Source organism: Epinephelus fuscoguttatus, linkage group LG8 (genome assembly GCF_011397635.1).
Source record: "Epinephelus fuscoguttatus linkage group LG8, E.fuscoguttatus.final_Chr_v1".
Classification (NCBI taxonomy): Eukaryota; Metazoa; Chordata; class Actinopteri; order Perciformes; family Serranidae; genus Epinephelus; species Epinephelus fuscoguttatus.
The window spans coordinates 4,994,183-5,021,523 of NC_064759.1; the positions used below are offsets into that span (position 1 = coordinate 4,994,183).

The window sequence follows — 27,341 nt, forward strand, 5'->3', positions numbered from 1 at the left end:
CATCTTTAGGGAATTTTTCCAGCTTTGGCACAAACGTTCCCGTTCACACAAATGAACAGATTAGAATTTGGTGGTCGAAGGTCAAGGTCACTGAGATCTGTCTCATTTCTAAGTCACATCTCAGGAGCAGAAGGGGAGACGTTTGGTCAGATACTGAATTGGTGACTCTGATCTTGAAACTGTGCTGATTGTATAGATCTTCTGTGTTGTTGGGGGGAAGCTGTGTGTGAAGCATCCATGTTTTCACAGACATGGATGTGAACTATAAGAGAAACTTGACTGGTTCATGGGGGCATACAACCACAAAGCTGTAATTCTAGCTTAAGTCAAGTCTAATCTTTTTTTTGATTCATGCCTCATTCCTGTTTCAAAATACAGATGGTCATTTCTGTTGGGGTCGGGATCTAATATTTGTCTTTCTTTACTTGTTCAGTGACAGTCAGGTTTTCAGTTACAGATTCAAAGGACTTGATGAGATGGAGATTTTTTTTGCATTGTACTACAGTCTGTTTCCCTTTGCTGATAGATTTCAAGGCAAGGGATTTTCTTCTTCTTTTTTCTTACGCTACTCAGGGCTAAAGCTTGTATTTGGACCACAGAAGGCTAACAGCTCCAGTTTCAGATCCATTTTGCTGTGAGGATCTATCTGCTTGGCTGTGTGGTCAAGGGCCCACTGGGCAAAGCTACTTAACAGCAAATCTCGTTTAGCAGAATCCTCTCAAAATAAGAGCCTCTCTCTCTGTGTCTCTCTCCCTCCTCCGCTCTCCCTATTTCTCTTCTCGCCCTTTTCAAAGTGTGCTAACATTGTCACAACCTGACTGCCGCTAGCCGCGGCGCTAACACCACCACGTGCTTCCTAACTCACCCATTACCCTTTCACTTTCCACTTTCCTCGGAGCAAAGCTTCACACCAATTACTAACACTGTTAATTAGCCCGTGTGTTTGGAGGTGTGATGCTTCAGTGTGTCTTCTGACATGCACCTCAGGTTTATACATAGTTCCTCATCCTGTGAAAGTGCTGCAGGCAGCTACAGCACATCCTGATCACTTGGTGAAATGGGGGTGCTTGTTTTCTACCACCACATCCTTTCAAGCTTTCTCCATTTGGAATTTCAGTCAGTGTTTTCTTCACCCTTTTGATCCATGACTTCCCGAGAGCACCTGCCGGGTGAGCGAGTGCAGATTCGGTAGTAATAGCTTGCTTTCACGTGGGCGGCAGGTGTTATGATCGTTGACCTCAGAAATCAATCGAAGATTATCAGAGGTTAAGAATGTGCTTTCTGTGGGGCTCTTTCTCTGCTTCTTCAAGGCGCTGCTAGAAAAAAAAAACAAAAAAAAAACTTGTGTGTCATTGCCAGGGTGAAAATGCTTCATCTGACTTTTATGGCTTCATCTTTATACAATGAACAGTGTGGGAGTCAGCAGATATGGTGCAATCAAGATGGTCATTTGTTTGTGTGAAATGAAAATGACCTCATGAACTGTCTTTAAAAAATGGTAAAGTGGTTAACACAGAGTGTGCATGAAAAATGACATGTAAATGTGCCTCCTCCTTCTCCTCCTCTACCCTTCTCTGACCGCTTCAGACGTTGCGAAAGAAAGGCTTTAACGGCTGCAACAGCCCCGAGCCCGACGGAGACGACTCCATCGACCAAAGCCCGCTAAACGAAGAGAAGTACCGCAAGACCGAGGACCTGGACAGCCTCTTCAAACGCTACGGCGTGAGTACCATCACACTTATATCACCTTATCTAACCTACACTTTCTCTTCTTCTTCTCTGTCTCTATCTACCTCTCTATCTCTCTGTCTGCCGTCTTCTTCTTTGTTTGGGGAACGAAGGCTCTGAACAAGAAAGAGCACCGGGACTCTGAGAGCCCAGACCCCGAGGAGCCCTTCTCCCTCACCCCCCGCACTGAGGAGAAATACAAAAAAATTGACGAGGAGTTTGATAAAATGATGCAGAACTATAGGCTGTCAGTGAGTACCGTCCCCTCCCCCTCCTCTGTGTAACCCGCCCCCTCCTCATGTTGGTACCCTGCTGCTGCCGCTGTCCGGACCGCCGGAGTTTCTCCGGCTGCTCATGGCGACCTGACTACTCACAGAGCACTCGCCTTCACCATCCCCACCCCTTTACCTCCTCCACTTCACCTCTTACCAACAGCACCTCCCCCCACCCACCAAATCACTACCCACAACCCCCTCTGATGGTGTGTGACTGAGCAAGGAAAAGTAGGGCAGAGAGGCCGAGCTGACTGACAGACTTTAAAAACTAGGGCTGCAACTAATTAGTATTTTCTTGTTTGATCAATTAATAGTTTGGTCAGAAAAAATGTTTTAGAGGAACTCAACTTCTTTTTTTACCATTTTTGCTTAAAAAGCATCAAAATAGTTGTGGATTAATTTCTGTTACTCAAGTCAAGTCAAACTTTATTTGTAGATTTGTACTTTTAAGAAAACCGCAGTTGACTGAAGAGCTGAACAGGAACAAGATACCGAAACAGATGAAAACAGAAGCAAAAGACAAAAGGAACAAAAGAAAACAATAAACTTAATGGAGAACAAGTTGTAGTGCAACACAGAGTGAAGTCAGTTTGGGTGTTGAGCTCAAATCAATCATACACGAACGAAAAGAAATGGGTCTTCTGCAACGACAAAAACCTTTCTGTCACTTAATGGGACGCTCCTGGCTATTGCAAAGGCTTGGTCGCCACTGTTTATGTGTCTTGTCTCGAAACATCCTGGAGCATCTGATCAGCTGGCCTCAGGGCTCTAACTGGAGTATGAAGACACCGAAGTTCTGCTAGATAAGGAGGCGCCAGACAATTTAAAACCTTAAATGCAAGCTAAAAAATCTTCAAATAAATTATAGATGGACAGGAAGCTAATGGAGGGAGGCCAACACTAGTATTATGTGATAAATTGATTAAGCAACTGATTTTTTAGCTTTATCTAATTTCCGTTTCCACTGAAAATCACCTTTCCTCATTTTCAAAGAATAAGAGTCAGGATTGTTCTGGGGCAAGGTGTCCATTTCGAGACATTTTTGAAACTGGATGCTGTGTGACATGGTCCCCCTGTCCTAACACATTTCATATCTTGTTTTAATAAAAAAGGGACTATGTATAACAGTGTGAGTCAGAAATCCTTAGAAAAAGCAGTGTAACACGAGATAGGGTATGCGTCACTGTGGTTATTCACCTGGAGTTACAGTCATTACAGTGAGGAGCATCCTCGGGAGTATTATGGCTTTAATACAGTGTTTGTGATGCCTCTGCAACTTCACTAATGTACAAGAATAAACAACAGAGGGAGAGGAGTGCTAACTAAGTCCTTAGTTTTCACAGAAGTTGGCATAGCAACCGATATCACAGGGGGAAATCATGCTTTATGATAATAATCAACACGTTGGGAGCATGCCTCTGAGCAGTCGGCTGCCTGGCTGAAAGCGTCTGCATCAGCAACACTACAGAAACAAGCGTGCAATTGCAGACACGCTGTGTGCGCCAGGGCCCAGTCTATTCCTGACATGATGCAGGTAACACAGAGAGGGTGCAGTTTCTAACTGTTCGTCATTTACAGTATAACTGAGGTCACTTCTGTCTCGGCGTAGTCCTGCTCCTGCGGCTGGATGTGCTCCTGACATTATCCAGGTTCTGCCTGCTGCCTGGAGCTCTGCCAAGCCCCTTTTACCGCTCCGCTCCTGTGCCAATTTCTCTGTGATTCATTTTTTCCTCCGCGCTCAATAATACCATTAATGTCACTTTAATGAGTGGCGCTCAATTTACAGCCCTTCGTCCTGACTGCCTGCTCCTCTGATTGGTCACTTGGGATTGGACACAGTCATGTTGGGGCTCTGCAGGAGAGTTAGACAGAGGTTAGTCCTGGAAACATGTATGTGAGGTTGTGTCAGCACTTGGGTCTTATTCTCAGTTTTTTTTGTTTTTTTTTACTTCAATTAGTTAATGTATTAATTTAACTGGAGACACAGTCAAAGCAGACAGGTAGTAAACACAATCTGTAGCCCTTTTTACACAGCGATAGAGCCGCTACGAACGCCAGCATCAGGTCAGTCCTGTGTGGGATTTCACACGGCATTCTGGCATCGCAGAATGTAAAGAGGCGTGACGGACATGACATTTGAAACAACAGCATTGGCCTGTAGTGTGACTTCTAACATTTGGTCGGCAGCACTGTCTGAACAATAACAATGGCATACCATGGCAACAACAGTTATTTACAGTCTCTGTCATAGAGCAGCTGATCTTATCCTCTGATCGGAGGGTAAAGAACTCCTGGACCTCATCATTTTCCATATGTGCAGACATTTTACGGCTGCTGTTTTTCTTTTTTTGAGTTAGCCACTAACTGCTATCAGCTAATTTAGAAATCATTTGCTTTGGGTTGCACGAATAACACGTCGTCAAAACGTCACGCCCGTCCGGCCCATGGTCCCGTGCTGCCAGCTCTCCCGTTTATACAGAAGTAGATTCGGCACTCTTACGACCTCAGCTGCCACCTTAAAGGCACGGCAACTCCATCCCCCCATTCTGCGATTATACCTCTTAGAAAGAACAGCGAGGCGGCATAACAGCAGCTTAAAAGGGGCTTGTGTTTGACCTTTCACCAGCCACTTGTGAGACACAAATACTACGTAGAACTTTCAGGGAATAGCAGGACTATGATAAAGTACATGAATATAAATATGTGCAATCTATAGATGAGACTCTCATCTTTTTAATCATTTTGGTTGTTTTTTAAAAAAAAGAATAATCGCAGTAATGCATAGCAGAGTATGCAGCTGAAACACTATAGTCATCCACAGGAAAGAACCATGTGTCATTTCACTGATCAGGAAAACTACATAAATGAGACCCAGACAGAGAAAAAATAACTTTTCCTTTAAAGTATAGCTCCCACAGACGGCTTGTTAATAACTGTCATCATCTCTTCCTGAGAAAATAAGCTGCCTCTCAACTCTCCAAAAAAGCAGAATTCAATCTACCTCCTCTGGAGAGCCGCAGCTCTTCGCGCTCAGCGTTTGGACGCTAGCCGAACGCCGTTAGCGTGTAGGGTCCCCCCACCCCCACCTCCTCACTGCCCTCCAGTCTCTCAGCCTGCCAGCCTGCCTGGCTCGCCCAGCACACCTTTCACAGGGCACCAGCAAACGGAAGCATACATCACCACCCAGCACTCCTCCCCTCAGCATCATAATCCCCAGCATGACAGCTAGGGGCCGGGATATACAAGCTTAATCCTACTTGTACTAAAATACCTCCTGAGGTAGGGAGAGCGTGGCGAGGGAGAACGGGCAGGACACTTGGTTAGACGTGCCCCGAGCTAACGTTTTTCTTCCTGTTACACTGGCTCTGTGGAAGCGAGAGGAAAAAAGCGAGCTTTTTTACCGGAGGGTCTCTGGTTTGATCCTGTTCTGGCTCTGAGAGTCTGGGTCGGGAAATTGAATAAGAAATAGATTTCCTCCTTTAACAACTAGCTCCGTGGTGCCCTTTAGCAAAGAGCTGAGTGTCTTGAATGTCTCCTGCAGAGGCTCAGTATGAATGTGAAACATGAAACTGAAAATGCTGCCTGAGCTGCACAGTTAATCACTCCTAATTCAGTTTTCACATTTTTGGCTTTCACAATGAATAACCAACAAACTTCTTTTCAAGATCAGGATTTTAAAGTCAAATGTAAGAAGTTTAGTCAAATAATACCTTTAACCCTTAAATTTTAACGACTTCATATTAATTTCAAGTTTGATTTCAATATAAATTCACCCTTTAAAAAACTGACATCCAGTGGAAGTTGTTTGCATGATCCTGTTTCAGTGGATCTGAAATAAAAACCATAACATCTCGAGCTTTGATTCTTTTTGCAGCAGAAAACTAAGACTTCTGTCTTCCCTGTCATCATGTCATGACCCTACGTTACATTACCATACAAGCCGTTAGTCATTGTAATTGCACTGATATTTCCCTATAATGGCTACAGAGGTCATTCTTTGCATAATCCTGTATTTACATTGATATGAAATAGAAACCATAGTAGACAGAACATTCATTCTTTTTGCAGTAGAGAGGCCACACGTCTGTCTTCCCTGTCATCACATCATGACCTTATGTCACTTTAAGTTGCATGCTGTGCAAACGTAGTAGTTTGCCATAATTACGACAGAATTTTCCCGTCTCCTGCAGGAGATCGTTGTTTGCATAATCCTGTATTTGTATAGATCTAAAATAAAAACCATAATAGCCAGAATATTTTTGCAGCAGCGCTACGTTATGTGTGGTGATTCTGAATATAGTAAATATATACATAGTTCAAATAACTTATGGAGTGGTAGGATATATTTTGTTATGCTTCTACATTTAGAGATTTTTATCTTTTTGGATCAATTTTTTTTGTGTGTTTTTAGTATGTAAAATCTAGGTCAAGATGTGAGGGACAAAATCAATTGTGAAGCACTCCAACATTCACACTGAGATGGCTGGTGCTATAATACAAACAATTTATTCTCAAATAATTTATTTCAGATCTGATGAATTCATCATTATGTAATTCATAATCATTATTTCACAGGATTCCATTCTCTCTTTGATACGACGTCACTGCGTGGCTGTAACCTACAACATATCTGGATAGATAAAGTTGCCTCAGTAGAATATGGAGTCATACTCAGTGTTATTATTTGCCTTAATAGACTCTTAGTGCTGTATGTTTCCTGTGAGGAGAATAAAACAGCCATGTAGGAATATGTTTTCATCAGCAAACGTTAACGACCTTGGGTATGATAAGATATTTTGTCGAGGTGATTCTCTAAGGCATTGCATTTATGTGCTGACTGACCCTAAGGCTGGTTTTGTAATTTCACACCATGAAGGTGTCGGAAACATAAACTTTTTTTTTTTTTTTTTTAAATACTTTGTGTTTGGAGCTGCAGATTAAACAGTTTTGAATCAGAGTTTTCTCTGAAGGTGAGCAGCGAGTTATTCACTCAGCTTATTTATTCAAATATTAAGAAAGTTGGAAGAGAATCAAGGTGATGGATATCAGGCTGTTCTGTTTGACTTTTTATACGTACAGCTACGGAAAGTAATTCACTGTAATTCATATTTAAGCCAGGTAATCATGAGCCAGCGTGACCCATGTGCTGCTGGCTGTCAGGAGCAAAGGAGGATGTCAGGTGATGTTGTGTAAAGAGTGACAAAGTCCTCATAGGGGAGAGGGCGGGGTGGATGGACGGGTCAGACAAACACAGGACTTTCACCTGGGACACTGCTGTTTGTGTCCTGTGTGAAACCAAAAGTCAACATTTGGTTATTCTAAGTTACGTATTTATCATCACATCCTCGTGTCACGTCATTAAATATGTGACATGACAACGCCCAACCATGATTTTGATCTTAAACCCCTATAATTTCCTATAATTTTTGTTTTTAGTTCAGATCAGTTAGTTTCTAGAGTGGGTTTTCTTATTTTAGTTTCATTTTTATTGTTTAAAAATGTTTAGTTTGAGTTTCGTACTAGTTTCAGTATTTTGTTTTAATACAGGGAGTATTAGTCAGGAGAAAAAAGTGCAGAACAGGTATTACAATACAAACACGACACTTTGTGAAGACATTTGACTCACAGTCACGTATATATCCAGTCGCAATAAACAGATGCATTAATGCTTCCTCATTTTGTAGTGTTGACACATTTGACCAAACTGACAAAAAGACTCAAATTGAAGACATTTCCTGTGTATCTTTATTTTATTTCAATATTAATAATCAATATAATTTCAGTTAGTTTTCATTATTGCTCCACACCGGCGATAGCTGTGGCTGGAGGCATTATGTTTTCTGGTTGTCCATCCAGTTTGTCCCATCCCATTCTTTTGAAGGCCTTGAGGGAAATTCTCCAAATTTGGCACAAACGTCCACTCAGCTCAACAGTTACCTGATTAGATTTTGGTAGTTAAAGTCAAGGTCACTGTGACCTTGCATCGGTTACATTCTCATGAATATCTCAAGAAGGCCTTGAGAGACTTTTCTCAAATTTGGCACAAACGTCCACTTAGACTTTTGTGTTCAAAGGTCAGGGTCAAGGTCACCGTGACCTCACAAAACATGTTTTTGGCCGTAACTCATGAATTCATATGTTAATTATGGCAGACTTTTCCACAAATGTCTAACAGGATAAAATGATGAAGTGAAGACGTTTGATATTGAAAAGGTTGAAGGTCAACTTTGCTGTGACATCACTCAATGTCATATCTCAGGAACAGAAGGGGAGATATTTGGTCAGATACTGAATTGGTGACTCTAATCTTGAAACTTTGCTGATTGTGCTGCCGGGGGGAAGATATGTGTGAAGCATCCATGTTGTCACAGACATGGATGTTACTGTAACTGGAACTTGACTGGTTTGTGGAGGCGTACAACGGAGAAGTAGTAATTCTAGTTTCACACCTAGTTTTAGTTTACTGTAGCAGCCTTAATGTGAGGACGCTTGTGGAGACATGAGACGAAGACAACAACTACAATTTACTGGTCAACTGTTGTGATGTCCGAAGTTCAACCAAACATTTCTCTAATGTTGCCTCTGTGTTAAGATAGCTGCTAAATAAATAACATGCAACAATTGGACAGTTGAAAAAAGAAAAAAAAAACTTTCAAAGGCTCCCTGGACGAGAGGGGGAAAAGGGAAAGTAGGCCAGGAGTTAAAGTCATTCTGATTTACCCTCACATCCAGGAAACACACCCTTGTTGAGAGAGCTCCTCTGAGGCAAAACAGGTTAGCTTTCTCTCCCCTCTTTTTGTTCTGTTCACGCAGAAGAGGCCTCGAGCTTCCTCACACGAGCCTCCAGTAAAGCTCCCAGTCAATTATTTACCTAAGAGCTTCTTGTTGTTTTTTTTTCCTCAGGCTCTTGGCCTCCGTGTTAAATCTGCAGGATGACGGGCAGTGCCCAATTAACCCTCCTGTCTGCTATTAGGAGCACGGTGTTAAATGGAGCTGGAGTGGGTAGATGTAAATTCACTTGTAATTTGCCAGAAACACGGATTAATGCTCAGCGGAGCACAGTGCAGAGCAGGGTGAGGATGCATTTAAAATTCATATTTAGAGAAGAAGTGAAGAGGTTTTGTGGTTATGTCACCAATCTCCTAGCAACCGGAGGCTGGCACCGTCATGGAGGTCTTGTGGAGAAGTGTCTGAAAACCAATTATGGCCATTACACACTGAAATGAATAAAAAGAGAGGTATCTACAAAAGTTGGCCGTAATTTCGGTAGAATAAGGAGTCTGCTTAAAAAGTAAATTCGAACTTGTCAAAAGCTTGAAGAAAGTTTTAAGTAACGAGCCGTCAGGAAATCTTTTTCAAACATGAATCGATCCTGGTTGATGAATATTCAATATAAAGTCATACGCTGGTTAGTGACTGATTGTGTCCTGATAGAATGAGATTGATGCCACTAGTTTAGAAAAAGAAATACTAAAGGCCATATTGGAAATTCCTTCAGCAACAATTTTTTGACACGCCACCAACCAAACCCTGCACTTTTTAGATGCTTCGATTGAAAATTAGTTAAAAATAATTCTTCCATTTTTATTCCTTTAAGGGTCATTCTGACTGATAGAACTAATGAGAAGTGTCCTGAGATAGATTTTGTCATGATTGGTATTGATATTCATTTTGAACATGTTAAACAAAAGACATGAACATACAAACAAGCAAACAGACAGAAATAAACTAGTATTTACAGATAATGAAAAGCAATTGTCAGTGTATAGTCTGTTTGATTTACACATTCAGAAAGGAGTGGGAGGAAGTATAAACTTACCAAATCCCACCGCTTCTCCACAAGTCATGGAGTGAAATGAAACGGACAGCTTCCTTGTATAGATAAACCTTAGACTTTCCTAAATACACTATTGTTATTACCTTTTAACTTTGTCACACAAAAATAACCCATGTATATGTATATAATAATCCGTACCAAATATCTATCTTATCTTAGTGTATGATATAAATGACCAATTATCCGTGATTTATAAGTATAAACCAGAAGGTTTGTCAGTGTATGCCGAATGTGTGATTCGGAGCTATATAAATAGAATTGACTTGATAATTCAGTTATATCGTGTATAAGAAAACAGTTTGTCTTGAGTTCAGAGGGTTGTCGAAACAAAAGGTTTGATCCGCTCATGTTCTATCAGAATACCAATCAGCAAACGTGCTGAGTCCCGTCCTGTTTGTAAGTCCCTCTGAGCCGAAGGCTTTAATGGTGAAATGTTCCACTCCCCCCTCCTCGGCTCCTGTGAGGATAAATCTTCTCTGGACTGCTCCGTGTTTACACACCTCCGTCCCCTTCGCACTAACCCTTCACCCCTCATCCATCCCTTCATTTATCCATCCCCTCCCTTTCCCCTCTGCTTGGCCAGTGTGCAGTGATGCAGTGCTGTTCGCTGCTGTCTTTACCCGCCCTGGTCACCACTTACTGTACAGCTCCGTCTGTACTCTCCCCTCTACCAACTTCATCTTTATGCTCTGTCGGGTGGATTTTAAATCTCAGAAAACTGAGGAGTCATGGGGTTCTTTGGCTGCTGCAATAAAATATAAGACAGAGCAGTGCTTCATTTAGAACCAAGGTTGGGTTGGAGTAGGAGTCTGCAAACCAGTTTGATATTAAGCCAAACACCAGACCAAACCAGGTGTCACACTTGACTGAGCGGCTGCTCCTGAGTGGAACATAATGACACTCTGTTCCAACAGCAAATGAGCGTCAGACTGTCACGTAGCATCAATACTCTGTCCACACTGAACGCATCAAATATATACCTCTGTAACATCGAGAGCAAACCACAGAGCTATCAGCCGTGTGCTCGAGATCAGACTGAAGACACAACCACTTAAAAGGCAGGTCAGTAGTGTACTTGTTATCTTTCTACATTTGTGAATTTTTGAAACAGAAAACTGGAAATGATATACAATGAAGCCAACAGCAAGCAGCCTAGCTTGTTATTAGCAATGGTTATTTACTAGAAACTTCTCCTTACAGCCAGTCTTCACCTTAGTTAGTTAGTTTTACTGGTGAAATGAGAAGGAATCGTGTGGATAACTCCTCGATTCAATTTTATGAATCCGCAGTTTCTCGTTAAAGCAAGCGACAGACATAAATAGAAACAGGGTGTCCGACAAAAGTTCACCACATCGTCTGCAGACAGTTAGGACGCCTCTTTCATCAGCTGCCGATCCACAAAGTTGTCATATTAGTGCAGTTTCTTCTTGAGAGATTATTTTTCTCCTCTCACCACCCCAAAAAACACATGAACTTTTTTGTAAACACACAGTGTGTGCTGGTCTGCCCCTCCCACCTCTACTTAAATTTGATCTCCATATTGTTGCCGACACCGTCCTCGGCTCAACAGTAAATTGCTCACAGCCTGTCATAAACTAGTGGCCCTGTTATAGACATATTAAATCAATCATGTTGCTAATTACTAATGCAATATTAGTATAATTGTTTTATAACAATAATAATAATATTTAGCTCATAAAACTTGTCATAATGGCAAATGCTGGTTCAGCCAGTTTGCATAAAATCAAACCGGAAAGTAACCCAGCTCTATTTAGAACAAAAAATTTTGAATAATGTTTCTGGAACTAACTGTGTGACTTTGTACCTGTTTTACAGTGAAGTTTGCACAATTCCATTTAATTAACTCAAAGGAACTGCTGGTGTCTTTAACATCTTTGTCAACTGGGAAGAGTCGTTTTCAACATATGTGGAGAGTTAAGTTTCCAATAATAGACTTAAATAAAGATTTTTTCTAAGCTCCCTCCAACTTATGACTAGATTTTTTAAATATTAGGAAATTATTCAGAAAGGGCAGCGTCCCCTTTAGCTTCAGTCAGACATAGTCCTCACACAGTTCCACTTTTCCTCTCCTCGTCCATAAAAAACAAAGGTAGAAATCATTGCAGGAGGAAAAGAGGCAGAGATCAAGGGCGGGAAGGTGGCCTCGTCCTCCTCTGCGTTAAACTGGGTCCCAGGCAGTTTGAGTACAGTACAGCACAGCACTGGCCCATATTCTATATATAGAAGTCCTTCTTTCAGATTGAGTTGGAACAGGGTGAAATGGGTCAGATGGCTGGACAACCTCAGGTCCTTGGCCTTGATTTTTCCAGGACCCTGGGCTGTCTGGTCATCTGCTCTCAGAGGTCACGTCAGGTGACGAGGTTGCCCATTTAAAAAGGAAAAAAGAAGTAAGCAAAGAGATTTCCTGTTGGGAACTTCTGGTGTTAGATGAGGTGTTAGGTTCTGTAGTCGAACAAGATGTTGAGATACAAGATCTCACACACAGGAGGATATTTCCCAACACTCCGGGTGGTGAGCACGTGTCAGTGGAGGTGGTGGGATGGAGCTGGAATGTCACCAATAACCCGATGCAATAACCCGCTGCTGCGACAAGACTTTTAACCTGGCATGAGATGTGAAAGGCGACACAGCTTTTTGGCCTTTCTACCACGTCACCTTGCATGCTAAAACTGAGCGTGTGTGCGTGTGTGTGTGTGTGTGTGTGTGTGCGCGTGTGTTTGCTTGAAGAGTTCATTTCCAAAACACTCTTTTTACATTTTGAAGGAAGTACTTTTACTTTTGTTGAATATCTGTGAGTGCAGGAAAAAAAATAGTTGAATCTATCTCCAATGCAAATGAACTTGTTTCAAGTGTTGCGCCTTCTTCTTCTGCAGTGGCAGCCGACTAGAAAATTAATAAAACAATAATAAATAATAACAAAACAACTCCCAAAATTGACATGCATTTTCCTTTGGTGATGTTCAGAAAATTCAGTTAAAATGTGCGCTACATTTGGCTAGAAAGCCAAACGAAGCACATCTCTAGAATTTTCTTTATGGTTTTAGAACTCAAATATTAACAAAAATGACAATATAAGCTGGAGAGTTTTGCAGCATAATGTTTAACTTAAATAACTGTAAATAAAAATATATTGATATAGAGTGCTGCAGATGATGGGTTTTTTTGTAGGCCGATGCGAAAGTTAGCGTTACTAGACAAAAAGCCAGTATTGTTGTATTGTTTATTGTATTGTATGTATTTTGGATTATTGCAGGAAAAAACACATGCATGTTATAAATGTTTTTTTGGGTTTTTAAGCATTTACGATACTTACATGTTTTGTTCAGCAACATAATCTTCGATCACCACTTTTATGATTTTTTTAAGCCTAAATGCAATTGCCAGAAATGAAAAACTAAGTTAGATTATAAACCAACTACAACAAGGTCACATGACATCGCTGTAAGGCTGTAAAGTCTTTTTTGAGACACATAAAAGCTTCAGAATTCACAGCGGGGTATTTACAGACATATTTGATGTTCTAAAACAAAACGGAAAAGTCTCTTTAGCTTGTGTTAGCCACAGATCTTATTTCAGACATCTAACCAAAAACCTATTCAAAAAACAGACTGCCCTCAAGACAAGGAAACAGGAAGTTCTTAAATGCGGACTCGACGTCAAAAAATATGCTATAAGTACAACCCTTTGCTGGTGGCAGCAGCACTTCATGCCACTTTCCTATATAAAGCCTCGCCGCCCCAGGAATTAAATACATTTCCCCCCACTCGCCCTCTGCCTACTTATCAGCTCCCATAGCAGCTCTTTGTATCTGCTCATGTGGCAGCTCGACTCCTCTCCTCACCATAAAGTGAACTCTGTAGCTGTTGCTGTGTCTCGTGTGTGAGAAAATATGGATGACAAGAAACTAGTTGTTGAGGTTGAGAAATACCCCGAGCTTAACGACCCACAATCCCGTCATTATAAAGACAATGGCCAAAAAGATATCACCTGGTGAGTCACAGCTCTGGAGATTTGCTGTTCAGGTGAGAAATCAAGTTTAATGAGGGGCTGTCCACACCTGATTTAAAGTTGATGCAGAGGTGGAGGAGGTGATAACTTTGTGCGACACGTCCTGTTTTTGCTAGGGGCGGCACTTGACATGTATCTCATGACGCACTGCGGTGCCGGTGTGTTTTCAGCTTCATTCCTGCAGCACGAAACACAAAAACAAAAATGCAAAAAAGCCTCCATCTTGACCAGATAGTACTTAAATAGTACTTTAAAAGATTTATTTCCCATAAATCATGTTAAACAAAAAAAACGCGGGATATGATTTTATTTTCTGACAAAAAAAATAAAAAGTTGAAAGAAGTTTCTTTAGAAATGACTTGTTTGTTGAAAAATGACAATTAAAAAATAAAATTCTTGAAACATTATTTGTGTTGGAAACAGACTGGAAATATTTCTTTACCTCAGTGGCAGATTTTTTTTTTTTACTTATTTCATTGATCAATGATCAGATAAATTGGAGACTTTGACAGTTTGTACTTATATTTACAATTGTTTCAGATGCAGCAGCAGATTAGTCTCATAGAACGTTAGAGCTGGACAGATAACATTTTATATAATCATATAAAGGCTGATGTGTTTTTGGAAAGACTCTTGTTGTGAGCAGTGATGTTGGCGTGACTGATTTTCACCTGCGGGCTCGTCGGCTCTGCTGCAGATCACTAACTGATCACCTGTCCATCACTGTATACAAGTATGTGTCTGTGTGGGCGCAGGTGCACATCAGGCTAAGCCCCGCCTTCTTCCTGTCTTTCCACCAGTCCACAGTCCCACAGCCCACCTTCTCCATGCCAGTCACCGTGCCAGTATCCAATCAGAATGCAGCAGCGGCGGCAGCGGCCCTCCAGTTCAGTAACAACCCCAGCGGCGCCCTGGTCACCACCACCTCCTTCGTCACCTCCACCCTCACAGACCCCCGCCTCCTGTCGCCACAGCAACCAGCTCTGCAGAGGAACGCTGTGTCGCCAGGGTTACCACAGCGACCAGCCAGCGCAGGTAAGAGGCACAGCTGGACTGTTTTCTATCGAGCTCCTCAGCGTCTTTGTGTAAATCAATAATTTGTTACATTTTCACATATATATATAAACGTCCAGTTTGAACACTGTCAGCTGCTGATTGATCCAAACATCCGTTATATTAAAGCTTCAGATATCTGCTGTTTTAAATGCCGAGTGATCTGGAAGCTCTCTCCTTGAAGAATCCTCTGATGCTCAGCAACTGATGAGTTTTGCATTTCTGAAAGCAGCAGCAGCAGTTTGACATAAATTGAAGGAGAGAAAAAAGCGCCTCTGACAAAAACTCAAAACTTCTACAAAAGAAAACAGAAGGAAAAAGACTTCAGAGAGCCGCCCACACGGTTTGATTGACAGGTGTTCTGTTGCAGCGCACAAACAGCAAAGTGAAGACAAATTTCAAAACATAAAGAAACTCAAGATTTCCATTTAATTTAATGAGTCAAAGGAGACGTTCACAGTGTTTCAAGCCTGCCTTAAAACAAAGCTCGTGTCCCTGTATGCACATTGAAAGCACTTTTAATGACCTGAATTGTTCCCATCACCAAGCACGTCACGATATCCAGAAATGTAGTAGTCGATACCAGCACCAGCACCACAATTCTCAATACCAAATTCGATACCACAATAAAAAACAGTAACAAAACAGTAGCACAGAGAGTCACTGCAGCCGCACTCTTCACCTTCGTCTACGTGTTGTGTTATTCTTCCGTGGTGATAGTCGTTTTTCTTCTTCTTTTGGAGTTCAACAACAAACTAGAACAGCAGTAGGCGTTTATGCTGCCTTGTCAGGTCTGGAAGAATTGCATCCCCGTTAACTGGGAAAAAACAAGTACTGTCATGTTTTCAAAATTGTGGCATCAGCTTGGACCCAAATATCTCTTCACATGACATCCCAACCTGTCACTTAGACTGACATTACTTTAGAAATTACAGCAAGTAACAGTGATAACGTAAATATGGGCATGTGAGTCTTGTATCAAAACTTAAAACATACTTTAAAAAAGATATGAACCTGTCCTTTAATAAGAGTTTGCCTAATTACATGAAGATAATTAAGATTAATGTAACATAAGAAAGTTATATAGCTGGACAGTATTAGCAGTAAACTAATGGCAATGAAATATTTAAGTATTTTACTTTAAGAAAGACAAAATAATTAAAGAGAAGGTTCCATTTCTCCATTTTCATTTTAATTTCACAACAAATCACCATGTACTTGTAATTTTACCTGATTAGGGTAGAGAAAGAAATTCATTAACAAATACACACTTTAAAGAATCTTTTTGTAATTATTAATTAAGATAATTAAGTTTGCTCTGTTCTCAGTCTGAGTGAACACTTGTCAAAGGACTTTAAAGTAACAACATGATTACACAATTAAAAACATCTGTCAGCCTCTTCTCATGTTAATATGTGACTCATTTGAACATGTGACTGCTGTTTGTGTCTGTCAGGTCAGGCCACAGCCCTTTTTACACAGAGATGGTGCTATAGAGTCGCTACAGAGTCACTTCTTTACACCGCCTTTGCACTTTCATGCAGAACCAACTGACGGCGGCATCGTGTTGCTCCAGTGTGTGATTTTAGACAGCATGACGACATTGCAGAATTAAGTGAGGCGTGACGGTTGTGACATTCGAAACATCAGCGTCAGCCTCAAGTGTGACATATAATATACGCGTCAGCAGCACTTTATAAACAATAACAATCGTTTACCATTCCTGTTATATGGCGGCTGATCTTGTCCTCTGCTCGGAGGGTAAGGAGCTCCTGGACCTCAGTGTTCTCCTGATTTACGGATGCTTTCGGCTGTTCTTCTTCCTCTTTGAGTTAGCCGCTAACTGCTACTGACACTGGGTGCTTTGGAAATCTCCCGTGGTGGGTCGCACACATTAACACATCATCAAAATTGTCACACCAAGCCACTAATCATCCCGTCCTGCCAGCTGTCTCTTTCATACAGACGTTTCGGTGCTGTTGATACCTCCATTCCCCGCTCAGAGGCGAGACAACTCTGTCCCCCCATGCTGCGATTGTACCTTTTATACAGAACATTATAGACGACATAATGGCGTTTAAAAAGGGGCTTATATGTGTTTGGCCTCCTCTTTGTCCAGACTGTCCTCCCTGACATTTTAAATAAATGCACAAACAATTTCGAGACAAATTGTTCGGCATATTCGCCACATTTCAAAGTACTGATTTGCCAAATGTCTTTTATAGCTGGAATGATTTGAACCATCTTTATAGACGTGGTTGCCATAGTGATACAGTTAGTCAAAGACCTGTTTTAAAAGTAATAGCTGTTATTTTTCGACCCGCTTTACGTATGTAGAAGCGCAGTTCAGCGTTTTACAGTGAATTCTTTCCGAGTCAGCAAGCAGCAAAATGACCAAAGAAGTGAGTGTGTGTCAGTGTATTGACGTCCAGTCTCCACACATGGTTCCCTGTCAGGCTGATAAGTGCACACGGACTTACGATGACAGAAATCCATCATTTCCTGGACTGAGGCTGGTGCACTCCTGCGTGCGCCCGCTGCCTCTGTGTGGCAAAGCGATCCTTCACCCTCTGACTAAAAGGATTTGTGCCCCATTTTTGCGTCTCAGACAAGGTTACTTATCAAGCTTTGTTCCGACCAGCGTAATCTCATTGTAAGTCAGAATTAGGTGATGTAACGCGCAACAAATGCATTACAGCATCTTTCATAACATGCCGTTCTCCGAGGCAAGAGGGTTTCACATAGCAGTAATGGACGCCCCCCCTCTCTCCCTCCCTCCTCATAACCTCAGCCGTGCAAATACTCGGCTGTACCCTGCTATGCATCCCACATTACCAGAGATGTATTGGGTTCATCATGTTTGCTTATTGGTGTTTTTCCATGCGTCCATCCAGCCAGATATTTTTCAGTCACCCCTAATGACCTCGACTTTCTGCCTTTCTGAAGAGAGTTTGAGCCAAAAAGTGAATCTGTACCACAACAAGGGGGAAAAAGTGTCAGCGTAGGAAAACGCCTGTCTGCCATGTTCTGCTGAAATAAAGATAAAAGCGTCAGGACATATTGTGCTGTATAAATGTACGTCTGTTTGCTGTTTAGGAACAGACCATAATAGTAGCAACTGATTTTCATCAGCTTTAAAAAAACATTACTGTGATTGTAGCTGTTGAGCTCATCAGCAAATTCAGGTTTTATGTTGAAACATGTTTAATTGTTTTTTAAATATTTTTCTTCTTGATGTAAATCAAACTTTCTTAACTCTAAACCACGCTTTATATTCTACCATGTGGGTCAACAGGATTAATAATAATAGTGATTTTGATGAAATATCGTTTTTTAAGCTCAGATTTGATTTCATATTTTATTTTTTTTAATGTATTTATTTATTTTTGACGTAAACATGATGATCCAATGACCATCAGAAATTTGAAAATCCAACAATAATTTCTGTTTTTACATTTCCTGGCAGTGATAAATGGTGTAATTTGGGTGGTTTTCTGCAATATAATAAATATAAAATACAACTATTTATAGTCGTATGCCCCTCTCAAAATAAAACACAAGTCCCCCCAGTGTTTGAAAAATTATTTGACATGCCTCCTTCTTTTTGCACCACCCTCCTTCTCCCTCATAATTAACAAACAGTCCCTAAGATATCAAAAAAAGTACTGTTTACACATGTGCAAAAAATGGTGTGTTGTTTTGACACCAATGTCTGAACCTGTCTGCGCTCCAACACAACAACAAAATAAACAAGAAATAGACAAAATGAAGCGTAAAAAAACACATGAACAACACATAACATAAAAACATTGTTATAACCATTGTTTGCCATAATGAAGTAATAAGAAGAACAAGAGAAACGATAGAACTCTGACTTTACTTTATCATGACGATCTACCCTACGCAGTCCCACAGCTGGCTGATTGGAGTTTATTTTTACTGTTAATTTAAATAAAAATCAGGCATTTTAAACAGTTCTGTATCTTAAATAAAGCTTCATCTTTTTTTCACAATTTAAAATGAGTGTGATGATTTTGTCTCTGAATGTGACACAAGTACCATCGAGCACTGGTGAAACCGGCACTTAGAAATTAACTGGTAATGCAGAATTGATACCAATTATGGTGCTTCACCGAGTGAAGTGAGAGTCGATTGCAGTAGCACTTTTTTTAATGACACACTTGATTTAATGATATTTTTGAAACTGGGATGTGCAGCATTTCAGATCAGTGCTGTTCAGATGAACTGTTTGATATTAAATGAAATCGATGGTGTAAGATTTAATGTTGACGTGTGTTCTTGTGTCGCAGGAGCTCTGTTAGGAGGAGATCTGGGGAATTCAAATGGAGCGTGCCCGAGTCCAGTCCGTAAGTAGCCTTAATTTTATTTCTTCCTTCCTTTACATTTTAGAGAACAGTTGAGTTTGCATTGATACTCACACACACTCACACACTACAGCTCTGCTCTCTTGTGTTTTAGCCTGACTTTCTAACTTGACTGGAGTCTGATTTACAGTCGAGCGATGCAGAGTATCTAATGTGTGGCAACAGGCGGTCACATGTGCACAACTCACACTCTGACTCAAACACACAGACGTACACACAAGCACGAAAGCACCTGTTGACTGGCGACAGCTGAGGGTCACAGTACAAGCTGCTTGTAAACAGTCCAAAGAACAGAATGAGTTTCAGGTTGAGAGAGAGAAACAGGAGAGAGTCTGGAAAAAAAGACGAACTGAAACTCACAGAAAAGTTACATGAAACTCTTGTGAGGCTCCTCAGCTGCTTTGTGTTGGTGTTGTTTTCAGAAATGTGACTCAGAAACCAGAGCTTAATAGAATATCTTTGGTAATATCACTGACCTGTTGTGGTGTCTGCCAGCTGGTACAAACACCAGAAAGTGAGCTCAACAGTTTGTTCCTGTTGCCAGTTTTACCGACAACCAAAACTCGAGGCGCTAAAATTTTAGTATGACTCCAACGTGACTGCTGAAGAACAAAGTCACCGCTGAATTTTGTCATAGTCCAATAATCTAAACAGATCTGTTGTGCGAGTTTTTTCCTCCTCACCTGCATGTTGTGTAATCATTAAAAGGTCACAAAAACATATTTTCCAACTGTCTCCTCCTACTATGAAGCTGTGCAGATAGTTTCAGTTTGAGATTTTGAGATATCTGATTTTAAGAATTCAGTGACTGTCCCGCTCTGTGTGTCCGCAAGTGACATTTAGAGACCTCAAAGACAACCAGTCTGCCCAGAGACAAATGTTCGCAGTCCTCACTGTGGACAAACTTTCATTTTTAAGAAAAAGAAAAAGAGGACCTTTGGAAATGTGGAGCTTAACGACAGATTTCAGCAACAGCTGAAAAGAGGCCTGATAATGAGAGAGAGTTCTGTCTTCATTTCACTCTCATTTATTCAGCCTTTCATTTTCATGGTAGCTGATAACTGTTTTGAAAGGGAGTTATTTAATTTTTGCTTGCTCTAACTGGTTCTGTCAATGCTAACACATTAATAGTGATACAATTAAGGACTGAACATAACGTTTGTTTTTTTTTGTTTGTTTGTTTTGTTTTTTAAGTGGTGCTATTTTGTCCCAGTGACACTGCTCACATCAAACCAGTGAGAAGAGCACTGAGGAAAACAAAAAGGCAAAAATCTCTGTGTAACTCTGGCAGAAACCTGTGTGTTCTTGTCCCCATCACTCCAGCAAGAATCAGGTTGAGAAAATTCAATTCAGTTAAATTCCATTTTTTTTGTTGTAATTGTAAATAAATACAATGAAATTCAAAGCACAGAATAAAACTGACCTCATTATATAAGTAATAGATAAAAAAGGAGGGGATAGGATACCAAACACACACACACACACTGCACACCCACGCACGCACACATACGCACACACAAGCAGTGCCAACATATGCCGTGCACATAAAATAGATAAATGAATAAAAATATTGCACACGATATAAGTACGAATATTAAATATTACTGGCTGTGTGATTTCAGTGCAGCCTTTAAAGGAGAAGTGTGTAGGATTTCTACCAGCTGTATACTGTGTGTGTGAATATTGTGTGCCTTTGGTGAATCTAAACTAACCCTTTTAAACATTAAAGTAGACCAAACACTTAAAGTCACATTATAACACAAACAAACAAACCGTTTGAGGCAGCTGCAGACCAGCAGCTCCTGTGTTCAGGGATGTTAAATCACTGGTCTTAATGGAGTCTGGCTTTCAAGAGGGCAAAGGAGGGGCTTTATTTTGCAGTTGGAAATCACTGCCTGACACTGAGGTAAAGCTGTGAACATATTCCAGATATACTTTACACTTAAAGTGATGTAGATGGTTTTCGTTGGGACTTTCTTTTAAGGAAGCTAACATACGTTGTGCTGCTGACCTCGTCCACAGCCGTACATTGTTTAGCTTCCATGTCGGACTCCAGCCTGCTTCTCCAAACTGAGGGCGTGCCGACTGACATCTACTTCATGTGATATACTGTCGACGTACAAGTACCCCACACAACCCCTCTTCAAAACATCTGAATGTTCCTCTAATCCTGCCTACAGAGCTGTCATTGGTCGATTGTTTCTCCAACCAGGGGAAACAGCCGTCAGTGAACACAGCACCCGACCTGTTTGAATCATTAGAGCAAGTCAGAGATGTGGTCAGTGACTCAGAGCTCTGGAACCAAATAAACTCCACCAGTCAGTCACATCTTGAAGTGGAAACCAGCTGCTTTGGGTTCAAAGTGGCTCCAGGAGCCAAATAATGTGAGTTTTACTGTAACGCTGGTACCAAGTAAAAACCCTGACAGCCGTCTGCTCAGCTTTACTCTTTCCTGTCTTCACCCACTGCTCCGCCCCTCCACCTACTCCTCCCCTCCCTCCCCCTTTCATCCTGTCTCTCTCAGCTGTTCCCCCTCGTCTTCTCTCTGGAATAATCTACCCCCACCCCCCTCGTCCAACTGTCCCTTGTCTTGGCACAGGACTCTCCTCAGAGGTGACTTTGACACTGGCCAGAGCTCTCCCCTTAAATCCCATTAGCCAGGACAGATACTGCCAGCCCGCCCGTTGTAATAGATATAGTAGGGAGGTGTTTTTTTTTTCTTCTTTCTATATTCACTTTGATAAACGTATTGTCTCAGGGTAAGGTGGGCCAAAAGAAATCAATACATTTACATTAACTTCCCTGCACTGTATCAGAGCAACTCACCAACGCCAAGTTTTGATATTGGTATTAGTTTGAAGGCGATTAATGAAAGAGCGAATACATTCTCTGGAACGCTGCTCTTAAGAGTTGGCCTCTGTCAACGCATGTGTGTTTGAGACCAATTTTATGTGCTAACTCTTTAAAAAGATGAAGTGCATGATAATATACCAAGGTCAAACCCCTGTCTTTCCAACATATCACAGTTAAAGTGTTAGTATGAATTCAAAGATTAATACAAAGTTAGTTTATTTCCAGCTCTCTGTGTCGATCCCGTCTCTGATTGGAAAACTGCATCGTGAACTTTTTGTATTCTGTAACTGAAACTATTTAAACCACACTTACTTAAATTTCGAGTGGTTTTATTCTTAATTACTGCAACTGGCTTTGCTTGACATGAATTAGTCACTGTTTCAAACTCTCATATTAAAAGTCCAGCATCCAACATATGCAGAAATTCCCCAGATATCACTGAGATATTTATTATTGTAGGTTTAAAAAAAATATATGTAGTAGTCGAATACGGTTGGGTACTGAACACTTTTAAGGGTGCCAACTGAATTATGTTGAAACTAGTGATTACCAATTCATATTAAGTCCGTCGGTGGCGCCCAGTAGCTTGGTGGGTAGAGGAGGCGTACCATGTACAAAGGCAATGTCCTTGCTGCAGTGGCCGAATGTTCGATTCCAGCTGATGGTGTCATCCCCTCTTTCTCATCCTCCTTCATGCTTAATCTGTCTTATCAAATAAAGGCATAGAAAGCCCACAAATATATTCTCGAAACAAGTATCCAACTGTGCCAAATGTCAGTACCTGAGAGCGTCTAGATGAGAACGGCAGGTTTCGGACAGGAGGCAGAGGTGCCGCAAAGTGTTCTGAAGCCTGGGAGGCAGCCGCGGACCTCTGCGATGCTGTCAGGTTCAACTTTAGACAGGGGGCAGTAGTGCACCAAAGCTGGCAGACTGGTCACAGATCTCAGCGGCTGCTCTGGTTTTCACTCCATCAGCCAGTCCATCTGCCTCCCACTGAGCCAAAACTAGCGCCAGTCAGCCACGATAAGTTCGGCTTCTGGATTGTTTTATTTCCTGTATTATTTTAGTAATAGCTAGTGTCACTGCTAGACAACACACACACGCACACACAAGCAGACAGACAGACAGACAGATAGTAGATTCGCTCTCATCACTGCAGAAAATTAAAATAGCAAAAAAATAGGCACCGTTGGGTGCCATTACCAAGTTCAGATATCAGTTCAGATGTGAGTGGCACCTAACCCCACAGGCGATGATGTTCAGCAGAGTTTCTTTTGCAAATATTGAATCATGTTGGGATGTGTTGTGACTTGTTTCATATCAATCTTGAATTATCTGATTCATTTTAAATGCAGTTTTGACAAAGTTATAACGCAGCTCTCTCGTGTAGACGAGGAATCTTTGGCTCCACCTTGGCCTTTTCACATGAGTTTCACTGGAGTTGATTTCTTCCTGTGTTTTGGGGAGTTGGCATGACGGAGGAGACAGTTGGACAGCCGATGGACGTCCGCTGTGGTCGAATGTTGTGGTCTCTGCAGCTCGCTGTAACAAAGTCACGACTCCTCCGTGTGTCGAAACATAAAACCTGTTCACTTTAAAACTCAGCTCAGGTGACCTGATGCACCTGGCTGCCTGCTCCCCTCCTTCCTCCTCAACTCTCTATCTCTTCTCTCTGCCTCTTCATTTCCTCTTGTCCTTTTCCTTCTCCCCTCATCCTCCCCACTCGCTGCTTTATTCTTATTCTCATCTGCCAGTGTCTCTCCTCTTTCTTACTACCACACCGTTTCCTGTCCATATTTCTTTCTCTCCTCTAGCTGTCTCCTTTCATCCTTCATTTTCTTCCCTCCATCTTTACTGTCTGCTCCCCTCTTCCTACTCCTCTCCTATCTCCTCCTTTTCTAAGAAGAGGCTGCCCTCCCCTCATCCCTCCTCCCTTCTTCCCCTCTCTTTTCTCCCTCGTCCTCCTCCTCTCTTGGATTTGTCGTTCTCAGCTGTTGTCCAGGGACTCGGGGCTCCGGGAATGTCGCCATTGACGTCACCCAGCATTCCACGCATTCCCACGCCCGGCCCTCGCGTAACAGAAGACATCACACACACACACACACACACACACACACACACACACACAGATACTGTGGCCACTTCCACTTACACACTCATGCACAGAGAGGAGCTCATGTAAAGGGGACAAAAAAAGTACATACAAACAGTCCACATACATAAATACAGACACATCAACATGTCAGTGTGACTCACTCACACACTCAGAATAGGAGTGTGTTCATGCAAGCTTCAGCAGACTCGGTGTAAACATCTCACACACACACACACACACACACACACACACACACAGTATTATGATAGAACCATCTCACGGTTCAACAGATACAGAATACAGAAACCGCAGCTCAGTAAACTGGTGATGAATATTTTTTACAAAGTTAGAATGAAAACAAACTTCAGGCGTTGAAGTTTTCAGGTTTCACCTTTCTTACATTTTGAAGTGAAGTTCAGTACTTAAGTATCTTACAAGTTGTTTAAAATACTGCAATCACTTAAATAAATACAATTAAGCACATCATTAGGGAAGACGATAAAATGACTAGTTGAGAATTTCCTTAAGAATCCTTGAGAGTCTGAGCTTGGTTTGAGTAGTCTTCTTCACACACCCTGAAGCTGTGAAGTCTCTCGAGAGATTTGGAGGAGAATTTTGACGGTGTCAGTTCCCCAAAAACACAACATACTGTACCTCTCACCACAATCGATATCTGTACATGGAGGTTTTTTACAATGGTGAATGGATTGTCCCACCCCTTGAGGGCAGACTAGCCGATCATAGCGTAGCGTCGGCCAGCTCCAACAAGAGTCCGACCATCTCGGCTTTGTTCCAAAGACTCTCACCCTCTGTGCCTACGTCTGGTTCTAATGATACTCGTCTGGAGAAGTTGGAAGGAGGCACACATTTCTTCCCCATCCTGAAACCAAAATCAGACCCTGAGAAGTGTAGGCTTAGCTAGCTACTGAGGGTCTAGCCTACTAACCTAATGATTGGCTTCCCCCAGAGCTCCCTACCCGTCCGCCTGGCGGAGGTCTGGTCTAGGTGCTGGTGGTGGTGTGGGGTGAAGCCAAACACCGTTCATCCTCACACACTGTGACGCAGCACAGCTGGTTGAATATCAGCAAAGTTTCCCTTTATATTCATTGTGTTCTGTGGCGATCAGCAGTGATGTGGTGGTTCACTTTTACACTGTGATTTGTAGCCTATAGTTCGGCTTTAGCTTCTAACTATCTTTGTCTTTGACCCCTCTGTCTGCTTCTCTCTGGAATCACTGTCTCATTTTTCCAAAAATATGATAATATTTCTTCAGGGAGTGCAGTTAGTTACAGTGTGGGCAGCATGCTAGCTCCAGCAGCTTGACAAACCATCACAAAGGGGCAGGGCTTAGCAAAAGGTCAGTTGCCTTTTTAAATTTTCTAACATCAACATCTCTTTCCACTACTGGTGTCCCAGCTCCTCTGGGTAATTTAAGAACCCTGCTGTTAATGGTTCTGAGGAACTGTTTTTGCTGAAGAATTTCCAAAGAAACTTGTTCCCTGTGAGTTCTGTGAAATACCCGTCATTTTCAAATCTTAATTTCATTTACCATCATCGTGGTGGGGTGGAGGCAGAAATCTCAGCAGATAGAACCAAAACCATCTGCACTGCTAAATACCGCTCAGAAAGGTAACTGAGAAAATGTCTGAGGTTTCTTTGCCCTTTAAGAGAGACTGATTTTAGCTGCTTCATATTGTCACATTTTTGTGTCTCGACATATTTTTCCACAATTTATCGCTGCACCGCCAAAACGTTCAAACAAGAATGCAGCTGGGGTCTAGTTAAACTGACTTCAGACAACATAGAAACACACAAAAATGCATGAGAAATCTGTGTCTATCAATTCCAGTGAAACCATTACGATGCAGTCTAAACACACTCACACACACACACACACACACACACACACACACACACACGATGCCAGTACTCCAGGCTGTTTCTCGGTGGGGATTTAGTTTCAGCTTGAGACGTGCATGTCAGTCACACAGTCACTTTCACGCTGTGTGTGTGTGCTTGTAACTTGGGGTCACCACAAAGCCGCCACCCTCTTCCTTTACCCACAGACATGAACGCAGCCTGCGACAGATTTCTATCAGTCAGTGACACACACACACTCACACACTCACACACACACGATGCCAGTACTCCAGGCTGTTTCTCGGTGGGGATTTAGTTTCAGCTTGAGACGTGCATGTCAGTCACACAGTCACTTTCACGCTGTGTGTGTGTGCTTGTAACTTGGGGTCACCACAAAGCCGCCACCCTCTTCCTTTACCCACAGACATGAACGCAGCCTGCGACAGATTTCTATCAGTCAGTGACACTCACACACTCACACACTCACACACTCGGGATTTCCCAGAAACACCTGATGCAGGGTGCGTCAGCAGGTCACATGTGATCTCACTGGTCAGATGCCTGCTAGGAAATTCATTCCCCTCCTGTCCTCGTTCTTCTGTCCTTCCCTACCATCTTCACTTCCTCCCTACATACTCTCTCACTCTCCTTCCTTTCCTTCTCTCTCTTAGTCCCTACCTCTAATGTCATTCCCTACCTACTTCCCTCCTTCTCTTTATTTCCCTACCTGTCTCTGCATCCTTTCCTCCTTTTCCCTAGTCCGTTTTCATACCTCCTATTTTTCTTCTTTCTCTCTTCCTCAACTCCTCCTCATGTTCTCCACCTCCTTACTTCCAGACTACATTTCTCCATCTCATTTTTTCTCGTCTGTCCTTCATACCTCCCCTACATCCTTTTCACTCGTCTCTACCTCCTTCCCTCATCTGTCCTTCCCCACCTCCTTCCTCTCCCTTGCTTTTTGTACCTCTTGTCTCACTCCCTGTGCCTCCTTGCTCCCTCTTCTCCTTTTCTTCTACCTCCTCCCTCCATCTCAGTCATCCCCTCCTTCCTCTCTGCCTCCTCCTTGTTCCTTTTTTATCTTTCTCTCCTTCCCAGCATCTTTTCTTTTTTCTACCACCGCTTTACCTAACCTTTCTTCCTTCTCAGCCCCCCCTCTTCTGTCCTCCTTTCCTTATTCTCACCTCCACATTTGTTCTTTTCCTCCCTACATCCTCCCCAGCTTTTCT

The 27,341-nt window shown here is 41.9% G+C and overlaps 1 protein-coding gene across 10 annotated transcripts in view; it reads left to right on the forward strand.

Moving 5' to 3' along the window:
- mef2d (myocyte enhancer factor 2d) overlaps window positions 1-27,341 on the forward strand; it is a 143,881-nt gene that overhangs the window by 84,680 nt on the left and 31,860 nt on the right. For 6 of the 10 annotated variants that reach the window (XM_049582763.1, XM_049582767.1, XM_049582768.1 and 3 more), the window contains exons 4-6: window positions 1,842-1,979; window positions 14,670-14,904; window positions 19,233-19,289. In XM_049582763.1, coding sequence (XP_049438720.1) covers window positions 1,842-1,979; window positions 14,670-14,904; window positions 19,233-19,289 — 430 coding nt within the window. Of the gene's footprint in view, window positions 1-1,587; window positions 1,723-1,841; window positions 1,980-14,669; window positions 14,905-19,232; window positions 19,290-27,341 lie in introns of all 10 variants that reach the window. The other 4 variants (XM_049582764.1, XM_049582770.1, XM_049582773.1 and 1 more) reach the window with 2 other exon arrangements.